At 41.9% G+C, this 20,064-nt stretch overlaps 1 protein-coding gene across 4 annotated transcripts in view; it reads right to left on the bottom strand.

Annotated features, from left to right (window-relative positions):
• Positions 1-20,064, bottom strand: part of ADAMTS3 (ADAM metallopeptidase with thrombospondin type 1 motif 3) — a 249,223-nt gene that overhangs the window by 7,949 nt on the left and 221,210 nt on the right. For 2 of the 4 annotated variants that reach the window (XM_082727726.1, XM_082727727.1), the window contains exons 16-21: positions 16,985-17,065; positions 15,133-15,296; positions 9,350-9,515; positions 6,288-6,420; positions 2,487-2,694; positions 625-742 (exon numbers count right to left, since the gene is read on the bottom strand). In XM_082727726.1, coding sequence (XP_082583852.1) covers positions 625-742; positions 2,487-2,694; positions 6,288-6,420; positions 9,350-9,515; positions 15,133-15,296; positions 16,985-17,065 — 870 coding nt within the window. Of the gene's footprint in view, positions 1-624; positions 743-2,486; positions 2,695-6,287; positions 6,421-9,349; positions 9,516-15,132; positions 15,297-16,984; positions 17,066-18,634; positions 18,719-18,972; positions 19,021-20,064 lie in introns of all 4 variants that reach the window. The other 2 variants (XM_082727729.1, XM_082727728.1) reach the window with 2 other exon arrangements.

The raw sequence follows: 20,064 nt of genomic DNA, 5'->3' as shown, positions 1-20,064 counted from the left end.
GGGGTGGCCCCATCCCGGACCTCTTCCACGGTCTCAGACGCGCCCCGCGCCTGCGCTGCCGCAAGGGGGGAGGCGAGGCGAGCGTGCACGTGCACGCGTGCAAGGAGTCCGTTCTGGAATCCGTGCACGCGTGCAAGGAGTCCGTTCTGGAACCCCCCGCCGAAGGGCTCCGAGGGGGACGCAGAGAGAACGGAAATGGCTTCGCGCGTGGCATCGATCCCCCTCGTGTGAACTGGATAATTGCAGCAAAATATTTCAAAACCTTCTGCGATATTACGCCTTTTACAGTGATGTGAACTTATAAAGACACAGAGAGAACCTGAGTAGCTTCTGCTGGAAAAACAAATCGACGGCAGCCTCGCAGGCACGACGCGCCCTCAGCCCTGCATCTGCGCCGGACAGGACCCAGGGCGGCCCGGGGGGGGGGGTTCGGAGGCGTCGCGGGCGTGGGGCACAGCCTCGAACGCGGATCTGGGAGAGGACGATGAGGCCCGTGTCCCAGGGGTGAGCTCCTCAGGTTGCTTTCGGACAAGCAAACACTTTCCAGAGCTGGTCCTGAAATGCTGCCTTTTGAGGTGTAGAAACCATGGCCAGAGCAGGGAGACCGATCGGGGTCCTACGTACCGTTACAGGGGGGCAGCTGACAGGCCCTGACCGCCTCCGGCTTCTCCCCTGCGCAGTGGTCTCCCGCCCTGCACAGGACCTGCCTCACCTCTGTCCCTTCCCCGCAGGTCACGGAGCACTAGAGAAACCAAGGCTACAGTTAGAGAGGTTCGTTGCACCAACACCACCTTCCTCCCTGTGGACACATATGTGCACACGCTCACACACACACACACACACACACATATGCGCCTGCACAGCTCTGGAGTTCCTTCTCTATTTTGTTTTTGGAGACAAATAATCACATTCATAGCCTGACGGCATGAGGGACCCACCTGGGCATGGGGCTGCTTCTCCGAGAGCAGGGCTGGCAGCACTTGCCACAGGACTGTTGTCAGGACTAAACGAATGTAAACGGGACAGTGTCCGTAGAACTGCCGTGTGGGGCAGGCGGGGAGCACGTGACAGGAAAGAAACCATCACTGTCATGTTAATACCTGCAAAGTCCCTCAGAATGGTGGTGGGGTCTCTTTCCAGGGAGAGATCCCGTTACTGGCCTTCCCATTCCTTCTCCTTCCTTACTGACGGTAGAACTTACTGGAAGGCTAACTTGGTTCAGTCAACCTCTTTGGAGCTACTGTGATTTTATTCTCATGAACTAAGTCCGTTAAGGAAGGGGTTAACCACTTTCAGATTAAGTCCGGGATCATCTAAGCTATTGGTCCAGGCAGGAGGAAGAGAGGAGGGACCTATGTTCCAGGTCTCTGAGAAAGACACGTGAGTTAGCTTTCGGGGCCCGTGCAGGTGACCCTCGCTCTCCTGTTCCTTGCTTCTGGGCCTGCTCTCCACGTCCGCCTTCATTCTGTGTCTGCTTGCTGAGGCCCTTTCCTCCTCTAAGCTTTTCTCCCGTGATCTCATGATCCCTCCTTTTGAATCTTCAGGAATACCGAAGTGTGGCATTAGTTCAGGCCACAGGACACTGAGTGAGCAAATGAACAAGGACTGGACAGGTCCTGGCTGTGTGGTGCAGAAGCAGCACAGAGTCTTCGAGAAGTGTGTGGGCCAGTGGCCGGCACGGGCTCCAAGACCAGAGTTACAGTGTCCACCGTGAATGGCCTGCTGGCTGTGGGCCACTCTGGAAGGTCGGGGAAGGACGGGGTGGGGGGGCAAGGCAGCCCTGGAAGGTGGTATTTTGGCCACTGGAGAGGAGCCCTAGCGGCTGCGGAGGTGGTGAGTCAGGAGGAGGAGGAAGGGCCATCAGCTGAGAGGTGGAGACTCCCGTGAGCTTGGTGTTTCTGGAACAGCAGGAGTTTCTCAAACCAGGGCAGAGTTGGAACACAGAGCAACGGGGTGAGAAGAGATTGCGGGGGCTTGGTGTGGGGAGTATTTGCAATATATACCAATGTTGAGTCATTTCCTGGGACACCTGAACTGATAGAACTTGAGGTCAATTACACTGGGAGGAACAGGAGGAGGAGGAGAGGGAGGAGAGGCGTCCCCCGCCACCCGGTGCCAAACGGGGCAGGGCCCGCGGTCAGTCAGGTGTTTGGAATTCATCCGGCGGGAATGGTGTGATGTCAACCAAGATATGAAATAGAGAACCAGTCCCCTTTAGATGTCACAGAGCATTCACATGTGGTGGCCCCTACCGAGTCATCCTAAATGCAAACCTGTTTTAAAATCCTGTTTCCTGGCACCTCCAGGAGCTCAGGGATCACAAAGTCTGTGGTCCCGTCTGTGTGGCCGCGTCTCAACTCACACAACGCCTCCCGGATACATGTGCCCAACTCAAATACGCAGTGCACGCCTTCCGCACACGCTTCCGGGCACACCCATACACACGCACACAAACACACGCGCGCACTTGGGAGTCGCACACCCACCTCGTTCCAGGGCCCTGTTTTCCAGTGGGAGGGGCAGGGCACGCGGTTACACGGCCGCCGGTTGTCCGGCCGCTCGGCGGGGCAGTACTTGCTGTGCACCGAGCGGTTGGTGCCGTCGTGGAGCGGCTGCAGGCAGCGCACGGTGCGGAGCTGGTAGCCGGAGCTCCCGCAGGTCTTGGTGCAGTGCTCCCACTCCTCGGCCACCCAGCTGCAGCGCGGGGAGAGGGGACACGGTTAGACGCTGCCGCTGCCACGGCTAGCACCCTCCGGCTCTGCACCCCAGGCCTTCCCTGCTCCCTGAGTGAGGGGCAGCGGTGGGGGGGGGGGGCTGGGGAGGGTGCAGGGAAGGAGGGTGGGGGCGCGGGGGAGGAGGAACAGACTCCGCTTAGGAAGCAGTTTCAGAAGGGGGATGCATCCGTCACGTCCAAAGTCCGAGCATTTTCTAATAGCAACAAGCCCGACAGGTCTATGTTTAATGCGTGGGTATTTTTCTGCCCACCCCCCCCCCCAACCTGGAAACTTCTTTATTGAAAGGATGATCCACTGACAGAGGGTTCCTGAAACTCATCTTAGGTTTGCCAGGTTAGGTTCAGGCAGGACTGGCCCTCAGCCACCCTGCCTCCCGGTGTTAAACACGTGAAAGGAAACTAAGAGAAGCCACGCATCAGGTACTTGTGACACAAACTGCTTTGGGGGCCGCCGCCTTTCCATGAAATCCTGAGTTTCCTCAGGTTTTAAGATTCTGAGAGGACCGTTCCATTTCTACAATTGGCCCCTGAAAAGGCTGCCTGAGTTATCTGTCCTACCTGGAAAATTCAGTTCTTCGTATCAGCCGTTATGCGGCCCAACAAAAATGTAAAAGGTAGTGTGCATCTGGGGCTTGAATGCACCTGACAGAAAGATTTCTAAAAATATATTTTCAAAAAGATTTCTCATGGACCATTTCCCAATTCTGTGTTGATGTCAATGGCCCCAGCGCTTTCCACGTCAGCTGGGGCTGTGTTATTAGGGAGAGGTCTCCGTGACAAGTGGCTACATGTGATCCCAAAAGGCTGTCCCCAGTGATTTCGTCTGGTTCTGCAATCTGTCAGAATGTAACTCAGGCATACTCTTTATCCTTTCTAGAGTTACTTTTCCTCTGTATATTTTTTTTCTTTTCATATATATGGGGCACCAAGACCTAACAATGTTAAAACCTTGGTAGTCTTTGGTATCTCCAGTTTAGGCTGACTTTTGCTCGTCAGAGTGGCAGTAGAAGGTATTGTGGCAACTAAGCAATGGTAGAGCCCTCAAAAGTAACTCTCATTTGAAGACAGATATTAAATGAGAAGTATGCATTTCATAGTCACAGATACTCTTGGTTAACTTTATTCCCTCCTAAAATTCCTAGAATGACAACAAAGGGGAATAAATGGCATAAATCCACAAAGGTAAAAAAAAAAAAAAATTGGATAGAAGGCCCCCAAAGATAATTCTGGAACCTAAAAAGCAGTGGGACATGTGGCTACCAGCTCAGCAGACCTAAAGAGGGATGAATTTTAAATCAGCTATAGAAGCTGGTAAGCAGACTAACTTGGCAGCAGAGCTCCAGGAATGTGCTAGATTGGGGCCACAGGTAAAAGTGTGCACTGGGAAACCGGGTGAAGGTAGGGCTGAAAAGAGGGGACTGAGGAAAAGTCTGTGTGGAAATAGTTCCACCTCCTGCTCCTTACCTCCACTGGCTGACTGCCCCTCCTCTAATGGAGCAGAGGGTCTAACATTTATCCTCTGTAGAAGATGAACCAGACTTTTTGCTTGTGGACAACAGACATAGTCAAGAGACAACAGAGAAAGAGACCAGAGTGAAAGCAGGGGGTAAGGTAAGAGTTCATGTATGGAATAATGAAGATGACCCTAGTCATACACATGCATATACAACTTCCAGAAAAGCTGTTAAATAGGCTTATGCTCTCTAGGCAGGTGATTGATTCTACTCTTTGAAATCTGATCATTTCATTAAAAAAGACCTAAATATACATTGAGGGTCTTCCAACGAAATAGCCCAGCCAGCTTGTCCAACAGTGAAGCCACCAGCAAGCAAGTTTTGACTATAAAGCAAGCTTTCAAGCTTCTAAGAAGCCTTTTAACACTGTATTCTTCAGTGGAGACAGAAAAGCCTCTAACACAAATCATGGAGGGGGGGGAAAAGAAACAGAGGAAAAGAACTCAAAAGTAATAATGCATGAAAAAGAAAGTAATCTTTAATATAAAATATATAAAAGAATATATTAACACCAGCGAAATGAACATCAAATGACTTAACAAGGAACATGTGAGGAACAAAACAGAGTGCTTGGATATTAAAGTGCTCTTGGATACTAACACAGTAGTAAAAAAGAAAAATTTAGGAACTAGAGCAATAAACAATAGATGAGAAAAGAAAAGACATTTAGATATCCTTAAGAATCGTAACTACAAATATCTTAGAAAAAAAATACTGAAAAAATAGGGGAAATATTTCAAAGAAGAAACACAGGAAAATGTCCCAGAGATGAAAGATACTGGTTTGTGTTTTAAAAAGTCTTTGAGTACATAGCATGATGGATGAGCAAAGTAGAGCATCAAGGCAGAGCCATTGCTGTGACATTTCAGGACACTGGGAACAAAAAGAAGATCCTACAAACTTTGAGTGATGAAAACAGAAAGCATTGAGAAACAGAATGTCAGATGACTTTTCAACAGCAACACGCGAATCTAAAAAACCATGGAACAATGATTTCAAATCCTGAAGGAAAACACATTATGGTTTGGAACTTTATGGGTGTGTCCCAATCATGAAGAGTGAGACAAGAAAGACTTCCTATATACCCTTACACTTTAACCTCTAAGCTACATTTCTTAGGTGTATGAGAATTTTTTAGCCACAAATTTTCACTTTGTATCTACATTTTTCAGGAAGCTACTGGAAGACATGATCTACCAGAACAAATGAATACATGAAAAGAAAAGACAAAAGATGCAGGAAACAGGAGAGCCGATGCAAAAGAGGGGCCGTAGGAGTATCTTGGAAAAGGTAAAAAGACATTCCAGGACGAACAGAAGTCTGGGACAGAGCTGAAACACACAGAATTGTCTGAGATATATCTATCTCTCAGAAGTTGCAAGGATATTTGAGTGTTGAGTATTTACAGGAGACCGAGACTCACAGAAGACAGTATGGGGATGAATGAGTGAAAAGTAGGAGAAAACAAAGAATAAAAATCAAAACCTTAATTAATTCTAGAAGATAAAATGTTGACAAGGAAAGACCAGCTAAGTGAATCACCTATTAAGACAGATGGAAGTTGTTAAGATAATATAAACTCTGAAGATTAATATCAGTAAAATTAGGCTATAACAATAATGGAAATACTGGGGATGAGAGAAGTCTGGGCTGTGTGTATCTGGGGAAGGATTATTTAAAAAAATGCTAAACCTTTCACTTTCCACCTTGGAAAATCAATATACATAATATCCAAACCCCCTCACCCCCCCAAAATCAAGGAGATGCAAACACATTTTACGTAGAGAACTGGAAACAAGGAGTTACTAGATATCCAAAGCAGCCTTATAGCTGGTGCATGGTTGTATTTGACGAGCAGGAATACGGTAAAGGGCGGAGAAACCGCAGCTTCAAATAATTCCTGTGAAATGCCTTACACTATTTAACCAGATACATTTATTAGCTTTGACTAAAAATGAAATTAAAACTGAAAAGAACCAAAGACATTTAAATCCCTGTCACGTTGTGCTCAGGATATGATAGTTAAAACGACCGCTTACAGTGGATGTGTACATTCTTGAATATTGCACATTCTTCTAATAGGTTTTGGCTTCTTGTTGACCTCACAGAAGCTGCGGTGAACCATCTTATTATCACTTTTTCTACGGCATCCGTATTTAGTGTACTGGAAACCTAGGAAAGGAAACACATTTCTTTGGATTTACTCACTTGTTCATTCTGTTATATACTTGGTCGTTCAGTCATTCATTCAACAAACATTGCCTGAGGACATAGAGGAGGCGAGGCACTGTTGGAGCCGCTGAAGGTCCAGAAGTCAATTAAATAAACACAATCCTAAACTTTTCAGGGCCGACATTTAATGAAGAGTATAAATGGTTAAATAGCAGTTGTGCATGTGCCAATGAGCTAGTCCCCCAAACACACACAGTCTAATGTGAGGGACAGATTAGACAACCACTGGGACCAGTGACACGGGCTTTTAGAGAGTTAGGCACATCATTTCCTGTAGAGGGCGCCAAAGGAACACAGAGGGGAGGGTCTCAGCTGGCAGAGGGGCAGGGGCTGCTTACAAAAGCCACGCTTCTCCATTGGAATCTTTAGGTTCAAACCGTGCTGGGTAAGGGAACGGAGCAGAGAAGACTCCAGGCGAAGGAAATGACATATTAAAAACGGAAGGTCTATTGGAACGGCTGAGGTTTCCTCTTTGAGTGGGGGTTAGGGGATAGGAAAGAATCTAATCCTAAAAGCCTTGCGTGCCAGACTAGTGTTTGGACTTATCTTGGCGGTCACAGGGAGTTTTTGACTGTCTCCCCACTCACCAACCCTGACATCCATAAATAATTAATTAAAAAAATTTTTAAAATGTTTTAAACCTACAAAAATGTTGTAAGGAAAGGACAATGCACATTTGTCATCCTTGTATGTAGATTAACCTTGTGTTATGTTTGTCACCATATTTGAAGGCATATGTATAATTTTACATATGTAATAACTTAATTATCATATGCAATATACATGACATACACAAAATTTTGCCGAACCCTTTGAGACTAAGTTGCTGGTATCCTGATCCTTCCTTGGCAAATACTTCAGCACACTGCCCATCACAAGCACATCTCTCACATAGTTCTTACAACCAGAATATTTAACGCAGATATAGTACTATTATCTAACATACAAACCAAATTCAAAATTTTCTAGTTGCCCCAATTGGGTTCTTCCTGGCAATGTGTTTCCAAACAACGATGATGTAGTGAATTTAGCTGTCACAGCATTAAGCAAGAATAGTTTCTGGGCCTCTCTTTTATCTTGAATATTTTTGAGATGTACAGGCCATTTGTTTTTTGTAAAACACCCCACAGTTTAGGTTTATTTGCTTCCTAATGATTAGACTCAGTTATCCACTTTTGGCAAGAAAGCTACACAAATGATGCTGTCTCTGGGACACACAGTTGGAGGCTATGGCATTTAAATGAGGCAAATGCTCTAACTCTACTTATTTGGTCATTCATTCATTCATTCATTCATTCAAGATTACCCTGGAAATAAAGGAAGAGAAGAAAATCAAATTAGTTGACTAGTTAAAAGACTTCTGGAATAATCTTCCCTTCCAAAGTCATGAGGGAAACCTGGTGAGGAAGGAATAGATGTGGTAGATATTAAAAAGGTGTGTCTGAAAAATCCAGTAACCAAGCAGATGCTGAGGGAGCACCAAAAGGGAAGATAAACATGTATTAAATTAAACATGTATTTTGTAATGGATTGTCATTTTAAATAATTAAAAACAGTTTATATCCCCTCTACCTCAAAAAAAAAGACTCTTTAAAAATACATCCTTGGGGGCGCCTGGGTGGCTCAGTGGGTTAAGCCTCTGCCTTCGGCTCAGGTCATGATCTCAGGGTCCTGGGATCGAGTCCCGCATCGGGCTCTCTGCTGGGCAGGGAGCCTGCTTCCTCCTCTCTCTCTCTCTCTGTCTGCCTCTCTGCCTACCTGTAATCTCTGTCTGTCAAATAAATAAATAAAATCTTTATAAAAAAAAAATACATCCTTGGGACGCCGGGGTGGCTCAGTAGGTTAAGCGTCTGCCTGTGGCTCGGGTTATGACCCCGGGGTCCTGGGACCGAGCCCTGCATCAGGCTCCCTACTCAGCAGAGTGTCTTCTTCTCCCTCTACCTCTGTCTGCTGCTCGGCCTCTCTCTCTCTCTCTCTCTTCCTCTCTCCAATAAATAAATAAATTCTTAAAAAATAAATAAATAAAAATGCACCCTTGTATTTAGAATTATAAAATAAATCGTTGACACATGCATTCCCTGCTCCGAATCATGTTTTCGTTCTCCATTACTCGGCATCATGACTCGGCCTTTTGCCTTGTCCTGCATGTTGGGGAAAACTCCCTGTAGCCAGCCCAGTTCTGGAGCGTTCATTGTTCAGAAGTGGGGGAATGGATGAAAGGAGAAACTTAAAAACTCTGGGAATGGCTTAATGGATTTACTTGAGCAAGGGCAGAGAGGCAGCACAAGGGAGTAAGACGTGTAGCCAGAAGCCAGACCACCAGGTCTGTATCTTCGGGTCTGGGGAAATGACTTCTCTTCCCTGTTCTTCAGTTTTCTAATCCGTACAATGGAGATCATCACAGGCTGACCTCACAGAGCTATTTTGAGGGCTCGTGCACTAATATAGACAACATTTAAAACAATAACTGCTACCTGGTACAACTAATAGCTCTTTTCTTACCATCACCGATAGAAAAAAAATGCACAGCAAAAGTGGAGAAGAAGAAAGGCCAGAACCACAGGACACTACATTTGGGAGAATCTGGGAAAACTCGAGTCATTAAAGGGACCAGCAGATGAACATGAGACAAAAAGAACCTCAGGGAAAACGGCGAGAGGATTTTGAGAAGGTTTACCGTGGTTAGGAATGGACGCCTATCCTTTGTAGATTCAGAGATTTCAGTAAAAATGCTTTGTACTTATGTTTTGGTTGTTAGTCTGGTATTTCTCAGACTGTGGCCTCAATGAGAGGCAATCTTTAAGGTAGAAGCACTGGAAATGGCCTCTTATGAATTACATTGAACGTACTCAACGTGGTCAATTGTTACCTCCACCACAGGGTTTGGAACACTGAGACCAACTCTTCAAAGCCCATTCAAAAGTATCTAATTCTTCCTGGATGACATTGTTGCTGCTGATTGTAGGTGCGGAATCTTCATGAATGATGTACTTATACGTCAGGCTGGAGTGGGTATCGTTGTCTTGAGGTATGATCTAATGGATACATGAAATAGACAGGTAAGTCACCTGAAAGGGCTTTACATTTTCAATAAAAACCAACTATTTCAGAATAGTCATCTTATTAAAACTGGAAAACTTTCAGGGTGCCCGGGTGGCTCAGTGGGTTAAGCCTCTGCCTTCAGCTCAGGTCATGATGTCAGGGTCCTGGGATCGAGCCCCGCATTGGACTCTCTGCTCAGCAGGGAGTCTGCTTCCCACCCCCCCGCCTGCCTCTCTGCCTACTTGTGATTTCTGTCGGTCAGATAAATAAATAAAATCTTTGGAAAAAAAACTGGAAAGCTTTCAAGCAGTTTCTGAAAATATGTTTCTGTTTCTATCAAGTAAATTATAAGGATGCCCTTTTTAACAACAACAACAACAAAAGATGTAAACATATAAAACTTTGACCATAAAAAATATTAAAAAATAGAGGTATAAGAGTCTACATAATGAAAATAATAAATTTCCAATGAAATTCACTGTGGATTTCCTTAAGTTATCTCCTTTCTGCATTTGAAAATTATTCTTTAAAGTAACTGCTTTGTCATGATGACAAAAACAGTAATGTTCCCTCTAGAAAATGTACACATTATGGAAAAACACAAAGAAAATAAAAAATTACCATGATTTTACTAAATCAGAGAAAACCAAAATCACTTCTGTTGTTTTGCAGTATACCCTCAAGATATTTGCATCCTGTGGGGTGTGTGTGTGTGTGTGTGTGTGTGTGTGGTGTGTGTGTGGTGTGTGTGTGTACACTCGTACATACTTTCTGGCTTTGCTTATTTCACTTAATGAGTCATGTACTATTTCCCAAGACAGTAAATCTTCTTTGAAAACATACTTTTCAGTGTCAGTACAATGCTTAATCCTAAAGGTAGTATGCATTATTTAGCCATTCACTTGTTAATAAATACTAGTATTGATCAGAATTTGTTCCCCGCTTTGTGAATTCTGATTTTCCTTATAAATGGAACAAGTGCTTTTTATAATTCTTAGAACAAACTGATGAATGGCCCTTCAGAATACTCAGAACAATTATTACTTTCATAATGAAATTATATGAAAGTGTCCCATTTGGCACTACATACTATGTAATTTTCATCTTTGTTAATTGAATGGGTAAAAAATTGTTAATTTTAATTGTTATTTATTTGATAAACAGTAAAGTTTAATTTTCCTGGTTTATTATTAGTCACTAGTTTTCTGGTTCATCCTGCCTTCTTTTTTATTGGTAAACAGATCTTTTTTATAAATGACTGCAATATGACATAAGGACATTAATCCTTCTTTTATAGTAATAAGCATTGCAAATACAGTCTCAGGTGGTTTGTTTGTTTGTTTGTTTTTGTCCTGTAATATTGTTTATGGCAATGTACTCTTTTTTTTTTTTTTTTAAGTAAGCTTTCATCAACCTTCCTGCACTAGCTCTTATAGGATTATATCAGTTACATGAAGGGAAAAAAGTATGTGCAATTTACTAGTATTTTAAACTAAACTTTTAGAAATGGCTATTGTTTGAGAGATCGAGTAATATTAAACCCACTAGTATGAAGGATTTGGTTATCTGGGTTCTTGTGTCTGTTTGTCCCCTAGTGTTTGTTTCTAAAGCAACGTTACAAATCAAGCACTGAGCCCTAGACTCTCGCCAGAGGCCTACTGCTTCCAGCCGCAGACGGGTACCGCCATGGTCCCAGGCTCCCAGCCTGGGGTTCCAGCCCTTTAGAGAGGAAAAGAAAGGCCATGGTGATAGAGCCCTGCTTGTCCAGAGCCCCGCCGTCCTAGCTACAAATCTCTCCTTCTGTCTCTAGCTCTCTTGTTCCCTGCGGTCACCCTGCTCCCGGTGGACGAAGCCCGGAGGGAGGCTAGCAGGGCGGTGAACGGCCGGGCTCTGCAGCCAGACGCCTGCGCCACTGGGAAAGATCGCAGCGTCATCAGACGAGTGAAACGGACCCTCTCTTCTCCAGCCGCCCAAACTTAATTCAATTTTGATTAGTGCATATTTTTGCTATAAAGTTATATAACCTCTGAAACAGAACGACAGTCAGAAATAAACCCACAGAAACATGAACAACTAATTTTTGACAGAGGTGAGAAGATCACTTCATGGAAAAAAAGACCTTTTTTTTTTTTTTCAACAAATGGTACCAGAACAAGTCACTGTGGTGGCTTTAAAAACGTGTCCGCAAACTCTTTACTACTTTCCCTCTCAAGGACGAGGGCTCAATTCCGCTCCCCTTCAGGGTGGGCTGGACTCAGTGACCTGCTTCCAGCAAACAGACAACAGCAGCATGGATGGGTTGTTCCTCCCAATGTTCGGTTAAAGAAGACGGTCTCTGTCTTGGCCACACTCTGTCACCTGGATCACTGATTCCAGGGGAAGTCAGCCGTCACGCGATAACGACACTTACGGAGTCTCCGGGGAGACTCACGTGGTGAGGAATGTAGACACCGGCCACCACGTGGGAAAGCCGAGAAGCAGTCTGCGGAGGCCTTCCAACAGCTCTGTGCCTGAGCAGGGGAGCAGATGTCCCCGCTGGAGCCAACGGTGGCCTCATGAGATGCCCTGAGCCACAGCTAGCCGTTTCCGCAGCTCCCAGTGGCCTGACCCACAGAGGCTATGAGATAATAAATGCTGCTTTGTGTTTACCTAACGGGTTCAGGGTCATTTGTTTTGCAGCAATAGGTAATACGGACACCCATATGCAAAAGCACGAAGCTGTCCCATCGTCCACGATTTATATAAAAATTGACTCAAAATGAAAAATATAAACTTCTAGTAAAAAAAATAAGAAAATGCTTTAACATTGGATTGGGCAGAAATATGCATATATAAACATATAAATAAATAAATAAATATGTGTGTGATATATATCACATATCAGAATCTTGATCCATTAAAGAAAAAAATTAATAAATTAGACTTCAGGAGAGCTAAAATATTTTGCTCTGTGAAAGCCACTATTAAGAGAACAAAAAGAAATGATAGACTAGAAGAAAATATTTGACAAGTCTTATATTTTATAAAGGACATTTCAAGTATATATAAAGATCTCTTAAAATACAACAAAAAAAGATAAAACAACTCACTTTAACAATGGGCAAAAGATTTGGACAGACACTTCACCAAACAATTTTCAAAGAAAGAAAAAACGTCCTTGGAATTGAGTGGGGATAGCTGGTTTTAAATTAGTATAACATTTTTCATAGAAAATCTGATAAGTTGCATACAGAATCTAACAATATTTTTCAAACCAGGTAGATGTCTTTGGCTTTTATCCATGAGCCCCGTGAGTCATACAGTGAAGGGCAGTGGTCCCTGTGAGAAGAGAAATAGGCCAGGTTCTGGCTTCCTGCCAGGGTCAGGCTCTGGGCTCTGCCCAGGGAGCAGGAGTCCCTACCAAGACGGCGGTCTCAGGTTGCTGAGGACATGGCAAGTGGAACTTGCAGGGAGGGCCCTAAAGAAGAAAGGGCTGCACGGAGGGGTGGCCCAAAGCAGCGCACGTCCTAGACGGAAGGCTGTTCTGTGCATGCCCAGGCTGAGTCACCACACTGTCCACAGCGAGTGGCTACTGTGGGACTGGGCGCAGGACAGAGACACCCGAGGTCAGGTGGCACTAGGGACACAGGGGTTCTTCTCTAGCCAGATGAAACGGCCTCGCTAACACTTCAGATATTTAGCTAAAGCGTCAGAAAGGCCATCCCGTAAGCATAACAACAAAAGTGAAACAGATCAGCCCCAACAAAGGATAAATTAGGCTTCAAAGTTCAGGAGGAAAGGACAGCCTGTAAAAAGCCCCATAGCCTGTAAAGAAGGTGACATAAACCAAATGCCCTACACCTTACCAACTATAATGTCCAGTATACACTTAAAAAAATTGGAAGAAGCAGGAAAATGTGACTCATAATCCAGGAAAAAAAGCACCCACAGAAGCAGACAACAAGAAGACAGACACAGGACTTAAAGGAAACATTAGACATAATGGTGAAATATATGGAAATCGCAGCATAGGAAGGGAAATGATATTTTGCAATTTTTGTTTTAAAAGGGCCACATGGAAATTCTAGGAAAGAAAAGAACACCATCTGACGTGAAAAATTAACCGGATGGGCTCAACAGCAGTTTGGAGACCACATAAGACACAGTGAACTTGAACATAGCTCCATAGCAATGATCCAACCAGAAAAAGTGATTACAGAGGATGGACAAAGCCCAGGAGGCACGTGGAACAATTTCAACTGGATTAGATACGTGTAAATGAGCCCTGGGAGTGAGAGGTGGGGGAAAAATGCACTTGGTACACAATGAAAAACTCAACCCAAATTTGGTAAAAACAAAAAAACAAAAAACAAAACCCCCAAAAAACACATCGACTCAGATCACCAGGATGCTTGGTGAACCCCAAGCCAGATACAAAGAACACCACAAACTAAGCGTATCACGGTCAAACCGCTAAACAAACAATGAAACGAAACAAAAAGCTAAAGCGAAAATCTTTCCAGAGCAGCCAGGGAAAACGGATCCATCACAGGCAGAGCAGCCAGAGGAAGGACGCGGACTTCTCATCATCAACAATGGGCTGTGGAGGGGCTGCGCTAGCAAACAGAGTCCAACAGGGTCAGAAGACAGCTCGGGCATGCTGGCCCCTCTTGTGTTTCTTCACAGCAGGCTGAGAGCCTTTAGTGCAGAAGCCTGCTAGCACCAAACTCAAATTTTTATATACCCAGTTCTTTTCCATGTAGCCCAAACAGGTGTATTTTTAGCCAGTTGGAACCAGATGAAACTGCACTGGGCACCTGCTAAGGATAAAGGACACGATGGCTGTAAGGATCCCAAGCTACCGCTGCTCTTCGGAGCTCCCAGAGTAGAGATCCGCACTGTGCAGCTGCTGGACATCACCTAACCCGAAAGGCCCCCTCTCCCATCCCTTCTCTCCCAGGAGTTCCTTCTGCTTGCTTCTCTCCTGACTGGTGGCCAGACCTGCAAAGGCGTTAAGGTGGCGATAAAGCCGGTGCCCACTACTGCCATTTTGTGGTCACAGCTACTTCACACATCCGCCCTTCCATTCCTTCAATTCCCAGGTAACAGCGTGAAAACCACTTTGAAGTGCTAACACACACACACAGAGCACTAGTTACCAAAATGTTTATATCTTCTGAAGACATCTCCTAAGAACGAGGGTGAAATACTATGATCATTGGAAGTTGAGGGAATTCTTTGCTAAGACGCACACCCACGCCACAAGAAATGCAAAGGGATGTTCTTTATGTCGAAGGCAAATGCTACTACATGGAAAGTCCGATTTACAGGGAAGAAGGAAGAGCCTCAGAACTGGTAAATATGTGCGTAAATATAAAAATCTACTCATCTTTTGTCTCTAAAAGACAATGGATTACTAGCAGTTAGGGATCATAATACTATGTTATTGAGTTTATAATGTACATATAATAAAATATATGACAAAGTTGTACAAAGAATAGACAGCGGCAGGTAAATGGAATTTTAAAAAACAACTAAAGATTCAATGTTCGAGGTAAAGTGTTTTCAGATAAATTAATTATAAAATTATAAACTAAACCAACCACATATTAAGCCTGTAATACCACATACCAGAACGATAACTGGATCGTGTAAAGGTCCATCTGTGTGAAGAGTTTCAATGTCATCTTCAATGTTATAGACCCATTCCACGCCCAGATCGATGAAGGTTCGCGACTTGGCTTCCTCCCCTTTGCCATTTAAAATATAGTGGCCTGTAGCCTGGTTCTTAATAGCTAAAAGGAGAAAAATGGGTAACCGGCATACATTTTATTTCATCATATTACAGGTTTGATGACCCACAGCAAGTCTACCCCTTTCTATAAATGAAAGACTGTTTATTAGCATCAAGGCAATGAAAATGAGTTAGTTCTAATAGGACTCCCATTCCCTTCATTCAGCATTCAAAATCCTCAAGCAGTACTCGTAACTAGTCAAAAACAATAGCAAGGTGGTTAAATAAAGGAGATAAAAATGAACAAATATTCCCATTTGAAAGGACTGTTAAAGATGTTACCAGTTTCTTATTTACTCCTGTATATTTCCTCAGAAAGCTGGGAATATTTTGAAAATTACGGATACCTCTATAATCATTAACACAAATCATTTATGCTAGGACAGCACATAACATAATGGCATTTTTACTTTAGGGTGCTATCTCTTTCTAGTTAGTAAAAGTATCGATAGGTATCCAAAATATTGAACTAATTTTTAGAGCAACAAACAATTAGTTCTTATGTTTGTGAAATTCCAAGGCCACGTCTCTACTTATATGGCTAGAAAAGGTGGTTTACTGTGATAGAGTTCTTAATGCATTATTATCTACTATATATTATTTAAAGATGCTTTCTCTAATGGACAAAACATGACCAATAGAATTTTAAAGTCTCAGGGTATTTACCAGCATATAATAAATTAGAAAATAAAATTTCATGTTATTACCATTCCTGAAAATGTGTAGATAACATGAGCAATTTTAGTTAAATACATTTATTCCTCTTGAGCTTTCTGAAACTATCTAATGTTTCCAAGGATAATAATTTCAGTTCTAGGACAAAAAAATAAGGAATATGAATTACTGGGAAAAGAACTATGTCTGACTGCTAGATTGTTAAGGGATCTAGTAGTGAATTCAAAGTAGATATTAAGAAACAGTTCTATGAAATACCATAAAACAGTTCATTTTTTAAAGTCACACATTTAAAATAAAAGTAATGAGACAAATTTTCATCGGGTTGACAGGTGATACTTTCATTTCAGCGAGATTCTTCATGCTTTAATAGGTCAGAGAATATGTGGAGGTCATGTTTACATTTGCACATACACTTTGGAAAAAAAACCCTTTAGAATGACGTTTTTATCCGATCCTCTCGTGAAGGAGGGAAAGAATTGTAAACAGCCATGCAAATGGATCTGCCGGTGCCAGGCAGGACCTGGACGCGTCACAGACACTGGCTTTTCAGTACAAGAACTTAAAATGCAATAAAGTAAGGACAGGCATACGGTACGGCATCAACCAAATATCAGAACTAATTTGCCAACATAACTATGGCAAATTTTTCTGATATTCTTCCTTAATTTAGTGCATTTTATTAACATATTCCTTCTTCTCATCCCCCATACAGAGCAAAAATGCGTAACAAACCTTTTCTTCATATAAATAATGAACCAACCCAGATTTCACCAAAAATTAAAGCTCTGTTTTTGAATATTTTTTGTTTTAAAGAAAGAAGAGTGGGGAGAAATGACCATTGAAAACCAGTAACACATTTTCATGTAATTCTGAATCTTGCCTATCTATGTATACAGATACGTATACATACAGATACACATACATCTACATATGCATCGCTCTCTATACGTGGTATCTTTGACATTTCGCTAAGTGCATGTTACAGCAAAGCCAGCAGACAGAAACACTTACCAAGAATATGAGGAGAAGCCTCGTCTTCTTGGATTAACACATGTCTAGCACCAGGGGGTATATCAAACATCTTAAGGTACCCTTTGCATGTGTAGTAAATATTGGAGAAAGCAAAGAAGAAAACAAAAGCAACAACCATGGTTAGTCGAGCATGAAATTCTTACTGCTCCGGCATGCAGAAACGGACATCCATAGACTCAAAGCAGTTTCAGAAATGAACTTCAAAGCTTTGGTAGTTTTTGTGACAACTGGAATGAGATTAGAGGAGACGTTATTTTATTTTATTTTATTTTATTTTATTTTATTTTATTTTATTTTATTTTATTTTATTTTTTATTAAGTGGGGAGGGGTTAATCTTGTTTCTAACCTATCAGTTACTTATCTTGTATTGAGCCATGAACTGTGTCGACAATTCAGGCACATATGATACTTTCCTGTCTCCCCCTGTGAGTTTTGGTTTTCTGTTGTTGTTGTCGTCATAGTTTTCTGTTGTCATCGTCGCTGCTAATTAATTAACTAATTCAATTTGAGTATTTATTAGTTTATTCAATTTATTCAGTCGTTGCTGTTACATTAAGTTATTTATTTATTTATTCAATTTGACACACAGAATGTTACATTAGTTTCGGGTGTACGTAGTACAACACAGTAACCTGTCCAGTTTGTGCATCAAACTATTTTAGTTTTCTAAACCACCCTTTTGAAGTGGGGCCAGTGTTTAGTGTACTTAGTTGGAGAACTTCTTGAGATATTTTATCTGTCTACATATTATTTTAAAAGGTTTAGGGCAAGCACAGATAGCTAAACTTCTAATTAATGAAATATCTTCACATTTAAAGCCTGCTTTGTTCTAAAGAAATTTCATAAGGAAGATCAGTGAGTGGCTTTCATTTTTCTTATGCTCAGCCATTAATTTTAAAGCCTTGAACAAGTTTTATTATGGGAAAGGTTGAAAATACATTTTTTAGATTTGACCAAACCATTCAGCTGGAACAGGTCCACAAGTTATATCATACCCTGCCTTAAAAATGTGCCCTAAACTCAATCTTCTAATCCAGAAATCATGAAATCAATATGCTTAATAGATTGCCTTGGGTTTTAAAATCTTGTATCAATCCTATTACAGGCAATGTTAAACAAATCTTAGTATTGTCACACGTCCTAAAAATTATCTTAAGATCACTTAGAATTAAGATCTGAACTATAAATCAACAATAGGACAAGTAGAAATCAAGATGTTTTATCCAGGAAGTCTAAATTATTAGAGGGAGGTGATGCAGTAGACACCTTACCTAGGAAACATCCAATTCAGGATGAGTGTGACAGGAATTCCATTATAAATACACAACTGCTGATGTTATCACAAAGAAGTATGGTTGTCATTTCTATATGGACAATAAATATCCACCCGTGGGTAGATTTACTCAACTTCTCCACAATATTTATTACTGTCTTAACTCAACGGCACAGTCATTTGGGGGTCAGGGTTTTCAGTACCTGAGTCGGGGTCAAGTCGTGTCCGTGAACCATAGCATGTTTGTTCTGAGTGTGCAACGGTTAGACATAGCGTGTTTCGTTGCCGACCACGCACAGTAAAACAGCTTGAAGCCATTATGGATGCCCGGTTTCTGCAGTTTCCTACAACTTACCCAGTACAGTTTTAGCTTCCCTTGTTTCAGCAAGAGAAACATTACGAGCTCCTTTGGGTAAAGTGAAGGCGCCTCTTGTCTTCCCTTAAATAGAATGTTTTTAATTAGTGAAAGTTTCATGTTTACCAAAGTCTTGCCATTTCATTGACTATACTATAAGCTATAGAGAGTCTATTCGGTAAGAGAGCAAATAATCCTGTAATTTTATGTGTTGAAGATCAAAAGGCATTTTCAGTAGTTAGCTACTATAGTTAATAGTTAATAGCCAATGAAACGAAGACTAAGAATGAATGAGAAATGAGAAAGGTGATTGGAAGTTGAATACTTGCAGATTTCACTTTCCAGCAACTTGAATTCTGTATGGCACCTCTTGCTTAAATGTTTCCCTGTTGGAAAATGTTAATTAGTCTATTGAGTGACTATGACGACAACACCAGTGCAAAAAAATGGGTGTTAGGTTGATTATCTTTGAATAGTCTGAGTCTTTAGGACTGAGGAAATCTTTCTTCTCTTCTGAACTTGATTCACAGGTTTAGTCTAATTTTTGAGGTACCTGAAAAATGCGTCATGACCTCATACCACAGAATGGATGATTAATGGATGATGATAAACGGCAAAAACCTTTTTCTTTACATTAATTTACTCTGGAAATAGAGTACTATGAATGATTTTATGGAACTAGAATACTATGAATGATTTTTATACCAAAAAAAAAAAAGACTAGAGCTGCCTAGAGAAAGCACTCTTAATTGCTTCACACTAAAATGAAGAAAATTACACGGTATTCCACCAAAACAGTAACATGTCATTTTAAGTCTGTGTACGTTCTTAAAATAATATAATCAGCCAGAAATGGCAATGTTTGTTTTTTTTTTTAACCATTTAACTATTAAATGATTGCACGGGAATATCAAAACCATTGGTAACAAAAAATGCTTCAGAGTGACCTAGCTCTGCCTCATTCGGTATATCAAAGAACAGAACTGGTCTGTGTGTGGTTAGCTTGCGCAGGGGTAGCGGAGGTCTATTGAGAGTATAGTGAATTGGGAGAATTATTCCATTTGGATGAAGACTAGCTTTTTTATACTTTCTCTTCTTCTAAAAACAGAAAATCCCTGCCATGAGCATGTGCTCAAAGTAACCAATTTCTTATCTTTATTTTTGTTTTGTCTTATTTTATCATTCTTTTTTTTTATTCATTAAAATAAGACTTTAATGTTGGGTAGCTCAGTTAACACATACAACTGGAATAATAAAGCTGTGTACTTAAATTTATTTTACATTTATAATTAGACATATAATAAACTTTTCATTATATAATTTTTTTTTACAATTAATAAAAACTTGATAAAGTTTTATAGTTTCAGTTTTTTCATAACACTAACAGACAGGGAGGATTTTGAAACAGTCAAAAGATCAATTTATTTCTT

Source organism: Mustela nivalis (genome assembly GCF_964662115.1).
Source record: "Mustela nivalis genome assembly, chromosome: 4".
Taxonomy (NCBI): Eukaryota; Metazoa; Chordata; class Mammalia; order Carnivora; family Mustelidae; genus Mustela; species Mustela nivalis.
This window is presented reverse-complemented; position numbering and strand designations above follow the sequence as displayed.